This window comes from Eubalaena glacialis, chromosome 11 (genome assembly GCF_028564815.1).
Source record: "Eubalaena glacialis isolate mEubGla1 chromosome 11, mEubGla1.1.hap2.+ XY, whole genome shotgun sequence".
NCBI classification, from domain to species: Eukaryota; Metazoa; Chordata; class Mammalia; order Artiodactyla; family Balaenidae; genus Eubalaena; species Eubalaena glacialis.
In genome coordinates, this window is record NC_083726.1 from 89642260 (window position 1) to 89648464 (window position 6205).

General features: G+C 43.6%; 1 protein-coding gene across 1 annotated transcript in view; it reads right to left on the minus strand.

The window, feature by feature from the left end:
* FGD4 (FYVE, RhoGEF and PH domain containing 4) overlaps nucleotides 1-4048 on the minus strand; it is a 194538-nt gene extending 190490 nt beyond the window's left edge. Inside the window, exon 1 of the mRNA XM_061204389.1 lies at nucleotides 3389-4048. Coding sequence (XP_061060372.1) covers nucleotides 3389-3665 — 277 coding nt within the window. The 5' untranslated portion in view covers nucleotides 3666-4048. The remainder of the gene's footprint in view (nucleotides 1-3388) is intronic.
* Between the last annotated feature and the right edge of the window lie 2157 nt (nucleotides 4049-6205).

Sequence of the window (6205 nt, forward strand, 5' to 3'; positions counted from 1 at the left end):
TCTTGCAGCGGAAGGGGAGACATGGGCCTTGAGCTTGTGAAATGGGAAAGGACTGAACCTGGGACCCATACTGAAGAGGCTACACCTTGGATAAAAGGATGGTGTAGGAAAAATCTGCCTTCCATCCAAGCCAACTTATAAGAAAGTCTGCAGACCTACACTAAGCCTAAGTGGAAAAATTAATGACAACAATGCTGATCTCCCCTTAGCAAACCTGAACTAAATTTACACATTCTTCAAGTCAGAGAAATGCTTGGCTAATCAAAGTAGTCATGGGTTGGAAGTAGAAACAAACATATTTTATAAAGAAAGGCATCTTCAATAAGGATCCTTCAGGATTCCCATAAAACTAAGGAATAACTGAGGAAATAAGCTACCTTCAGTGATATTCAATAGACAAACTCTCCCCCACCCCCAAGGGTTTCAGATATTCAGACTATAGAAAAGAAAAAAGGGAAAGGCACAGAAAAAAGCTGGACCAAAAAAAAAAAAAAACCACACACACACACAAAATAAGAAAATTTTCACCCTACTGTGTGTGTATAAAATATCCCTTTAAATGTATGTTCTTACCATAATGGAATTATATGATTTATGTGATGTGTGGTTAAGAGCACTGCCTTTAATGCCAGGCACACTTGAATTTGAATCTAGCTAAACAAGTACCAGTTTACGATTCCAAGCAAGTTAGTAAAACTTTCTGTGCCTCAATTTCTTTAGCTGGAAAATGGGCATAATACTACCTACCCATTAAAATTGCTGTGAAATAAATTCATACACATACATATTCAGGTGTGTATCACAAAGCACAGTTCTTAGATATAGAAAATGCACTCAATAAACAGTAGCTATTATGAACACCATAGAGGAAGGATTTTCATTCATCCAACAAGTATTTACAGTGTCTCTTATGTGCCAGTCCTAGTGCCAGACATTTTGGGAAACAGAAATGGATAATGACTCCTTGTTATGATTCTAACCTGCATGCTTGTTTTGTGTCAGCCATTTATCTATATAATCTTACTTTATTCTCCCCACAATCTTATAAAGTACTGTTATCTCCATTGTCCAGACGAAGAAATTGAGAAATTAAGAGACTTGATTCAATTCATAAAACCGGTAGTATAAGGACTTGAACTTGGGCACTATATGACCCCAAAGCCTATGTCTTAATTTAATTACCTCACCTAGATGAGGACATTGCCATTCAGATATATATGGAGGATGTGGTTGGTAGACTTTTTTTCTTTGTCTTTCCCTTTCTTTTTTTTTTTGAGAAAAAGCAGAGAACTCTAAAAATAATGGATTTCACAGTCATGGAATATAACACAACACCACTAAACTTAATTCTTAGTTTTTGTTCCTTCCTCAAGAGGGAAGGTAACACTTCGATTATGAGTAACACCCACTATACATGTAATGGGTCTAAATGTTGTAGTTTCCATATATAAATACTTTTCTAGGTACTACAGAGTAAATTGGCACTTCTTGGGAATTTAAACCTGGTTTACTTTTTGATGAGGGGAGGATCCTACTTATATAATGATAAACAGTTGGATGAAACTTAATAGGCAGGCAGATTAGATTCAAAGAAGGAAGCAATTTCTAAAATGTTTTTACCTCACCAAATTGAATGGGGTGTGGTCACTCAACAGTGTCAGACTACTTTTCAAAACATTAGGTCACTCTCCAACAGATACTATAGATTACATCATGGTAAAGAGGAACAATCATACCTAGGAAGATCCAGTAATTAATTTTCAACCCTGAAAATAATGGCAACAAGAACTTTGAGCTCTTTTAAACAATACTGAGACACCCTAACAGATTAGAAAAGTTATTGCTAGGTTCTCCATCTTGTTAAAAAAAAAAAAAAAAAGAAAGTGTTCTGGATTTTCTCTGTAGAAAAAAGAGAATAGAAAAGAAAAAAGGACTCTTCCATAAGCACAGCTGCCTTGTAGAAATGATTTATACTGCTCACTCCTACTTCTAGGAGGCAATTCATCTTTTGCTCACCTACTCAAAGAGTTTGAAACTAAGCACGAGATTTTCAGTAAAATAATGATGTAAAGAAATTGGATCCCTTTACCCTCCAACTGAAAACTGCTGATGATTAAGAAATCGAGAAGCTCAATTAAAAAATTCATAAATAAGTAACTTCAAAACAAAGTAATGAATTTTCACTTAAAAGGAAGAAAACACCCTTCTACTCATTTTAGAGTGAATCTGGAAGAGATTTTAGAGATTATTTCACCAGAGTCTTCATTTCGAAGATGAGGAAATTGAGACCTAAAGCATTATGATTCGATTACTTGTTTATATATTTTCTCACATCACTATTTCTGCCCTTACCTAATGTGGCTATAAATTTGTAATTCATCACCCACCATGCTTTTCTGTCCTATGAGTAAGTACTACAGCTTCGGGACGGAACAGAGAAAAATTTTAAAGCTCCAAGACTTCACAGTTAAACCATCATAACAGCTTTGCTTAATAAGAATAAAATCAGCGTAAGTGAGTAAAAGCATTTGTATTTCTGCTACTCAAATAAGGTTTCTGCCTCATAACTGATCTATATACAAGCCATCTCTGCTTATGGCACAATAGGAGCTCAAAAGCCGCGGGTGGGGGTTAAAGAAAAGTTTTGCAATTCAAGAAAAAAAATCCCTCATGTGTTCTACGTAGCTTCAAGACCGCCTAGGGAGAACAGAATGCCTTTAAAGAGCGAAGGAGAAGTTGTGGGATGCAACAGATCATTTTGAGGATTTCTTCCAAGACTAAGAGTCGATGGAGAATTCAGAATTCAAAATACCGCATTACTGATATCTTAATTTATCAACACAAAACCACAATAAAAACTGAATTTCTTGATAGTAGGAACATGTTTCCTTCTGAGAGACCTGCAGCTTTTCACACTCAAGCGTCTTTTTCAAAAGGGAAAACCGGAGGACTCAGGATTGCTGGTCCGAGGTCACTCAACAGATAGGCGGCCGGGCCAGGACGAACATCAGCCTCCCGCATTTACTGTACAAGTCCTTCACAAGGTCTGCCGCAAGCAACTTAGCGAAAAACCTTAAACTTCAGTATCTAGAAAACAGGTTATTAATTCCTAATCAAACTTAAAAAAAAGAGTTATCCTTTACTTCCGGAATTCCCTGGTAAGTGACCTCCAGGACTGATAAGTTCAGCCTCAGGCGCGCTCCCGCCAAGGACCTTTGGGAGAAGGGACAAAATACGTAAAGTGGGTGGGCGGCCCGGCGCAGCCCTCTGGGAAGGTTTCCGAGCTGGCTCCCACCGCTGCGGCGGACGGGGCGCACCTGCAGGGCGCTCGGCGGTCCATCACCTGCGACAACACCCCCGCCCACCCCTTACCTCCCGAGGCGCTTACCTGGGGCGTCTGCGGGGGCCTGGCCCCTGAACGTGGCCTTCTCGGCCCATTCCAGGTGCGACGAGGGCCGACTCCACGGCCGGGGGGTCCCAGGCAGCAGGTAGGAGGGGTTGGACTTCCGCCGGATCGCCACCCGTCTGAAGTTGTAGTCGCCCTCGCCGCTCATTTTGCTGCGTTCACTCGCGGCTCGGCACCCTCGCCCGCCCTCGTCCGGCCGCAAGCGCGCGCTCGGCGGGCTCCTGAGGGGCGACGGGACCCCCGGGGGCGTCGCTTGCATGCCCAGGCTCGGCGCGACTCGACGGAGACAACTTCAGGGCTGCTCGGCGCCGGCGCCCTTCTGCTCCGGCGTCTGCTCTGCAAGCGCTTCCTCGTCCCTTCCTCCCGGGACTCCCAGGGCCGCGCCGTGAGTTTGGCTCCGACTCCCTGTGCGGCAGCCGCCACGCCCGGGTCTCTGCGACTCGCGCTCTCACCTGACGCCGCCACTGCAGCGGCTGACTTGGGCTGCCACCACCCTCTCCTCTCTGGACCAATCGCCAGCCAGCCCCCGAGAGCGCCGAGAGTTCGGCCTGTGGTCGCCGCTGCCGCTGCCGCCGCCGCCGCGTCCTGATCCCGCTGGGGCAGCAGCCCAGCACGCTCGCGCGGTGCCGCCGGGAGCGTGCGCGCGGTGCCGCCGGGAGCATTCCGGGCAGCTCCTCCCCTCCCCCCTCCCCTCCCCCTCTCCTTCCCCCCTCCCCTCCCCCTCTCCTCCCCTGCCTCTTGCCTCTCTCCTCCCCCATCCCCAGCGAGCCCCGGCTCGCCCTCTGGTCTCGACCGGAACCACGAGGGCGAGGGCGCTCACCTGCGGACGCATACCTGGGGTGCGCCGAAGGTCAGCCGCGCTCACCGGTGGGCCACGCCCTGGACTAGGGGAGAAAGAACAGATCATTAGAGCTACTCTGGACTCTGTACAGGGCCTGCCATTCTCGCAGAGCCACACGGCAAGGGTTACACGTATGTCTCAAGCTGCTTCTGAGCCCTTGATAATGATCTCACCAGTGAGGTATTTCAGATAAGGAAACCAAGGTGCGGAACCTACACAGAGTCACACAATACTGCAGAGCTAGAATGCTTACCCGAGACTCTGCCCCAAAGTCTGTCCTTATCTCACTGAACTAAAAAATCTTGCCAGGAGCTTCGAGCAACAGAAAGATGAAGAGGTGGGTGGAAGTAAAAGAGAAGGTGGAGCTGACCGTCCACAGGTTTCCTGCAGAGCATCAGCCCCTTCATCACCACTAACACTTTCGGGACTTCATTAGTAATGCACTTTAGAGTCCTTTAATTTGTCAAGTCATTTTTTTTTTAACTTCAGCTAAATACTAAGTTGAAAAAAAATTTTAATTGCTTTGCTTACCTGCATTTTAAAATTCATTGCTCTAATAATGAAGAGGCTGTGTTCCAAAACCACAGAGGTAGGAGGGGAAAGAGCAGCGTTCCGAGTATCCCAGCTCAAGCAGAAAGAATTCCCCAGCCATCACTCCCACCTTAGAAGCCACCCCACATTTTTTCAGATGGACTTTCACCCAGGTAACGTCTTCTCCAGCTCCCTGAAGTGTATCCCATAACCCAGTCCTCCTCAAGAAACCTTTCAGAAGGCAGTTCAACTGTCTCAGTCTCCTTGGCTGTTACTCCAATAAATATACCCCTTAGGAGAAGGGACTACCCCCATAATTTCTAATGCATCCATTCAGACCTTGTTAAAAGGAGCTTTTGCTCCCTTTGAATTTCTTATCCCTTTATTACTGTATTGTACCTAATTATTGTTTCTCTTTCTCTGTAATTGTGGTGTTATCTGCTATGCTATATAGTATCAGAAATAATTTAAACAAGTGGTTTCAAATATAAATTAATAATGAAAGGGGTTTTACCTCCATATGCATAAGCTAACTATAATTTAAGTGCAGGTTTTTGACATAATTTATTTGGTTCAATAAAAAGGTAGTGTTGCAATCAAAAACACCATACTAGCAACCTAGCTCAGAGCTATCTATTTTTAAGTAAAAAGATGATGGCAATCTTCTCTTTTAGAGAACTGGTTACTCATGAAACTTAAAGGTACCCCCCCACTGCCCCTTCTCCCTGCTATCTCAGTAGATGCTTACTTTTTCTGTAGAGAACTGCGGTAAACATACTTGTATGGGGCAAAAAGGTATCTTACCCCAAGTATTTGCAGCAGCAGTTTAATGCTTCCTCATTTGGATATTTTGACTTGTTTACATTATACATATTTCTATTTCTTTCATGGCTCAAGTTGTTCACATTACCTAATATAATGTTAGTTCACATCAGTGGATGTCTGTATTTTCAGACATCATCTGACATTTCCTCTCTCAATGTTATGATGCTTAATATTTTCTGATAGAAACCATTTCTAAGGGACTTTGCATTTGATGACTGTGTTTGTGCAACACTAAATGAATGGATCAACAGAACTTTATTTGATCTCAATTTACCATAGGTTAGAGTAGAACAAATTTTTTGGGTATCATCTTATACATATAGTCCTTATATACTATTTTATTTGCTTATATAGCTAATAGAAAGTTTGGTAGTAATTCACTTAACACATATTGAATGAGAACTGTGCTGGGTCCTGAAATACAGAGATGCATGCAATACACAGGTGCTTATACTCCATGTCTCTGTGACTGAAACAATGCTGAATGCTGACTAAATCAGGTATCATTTTCCTTGGGCACACAAGGAGACATTTAAACCTTCCCTTGCAGTTAGGTGAAGCCATGTAACTGGATTCTTCAAAATTTTGTGGGCAGAAGTAAT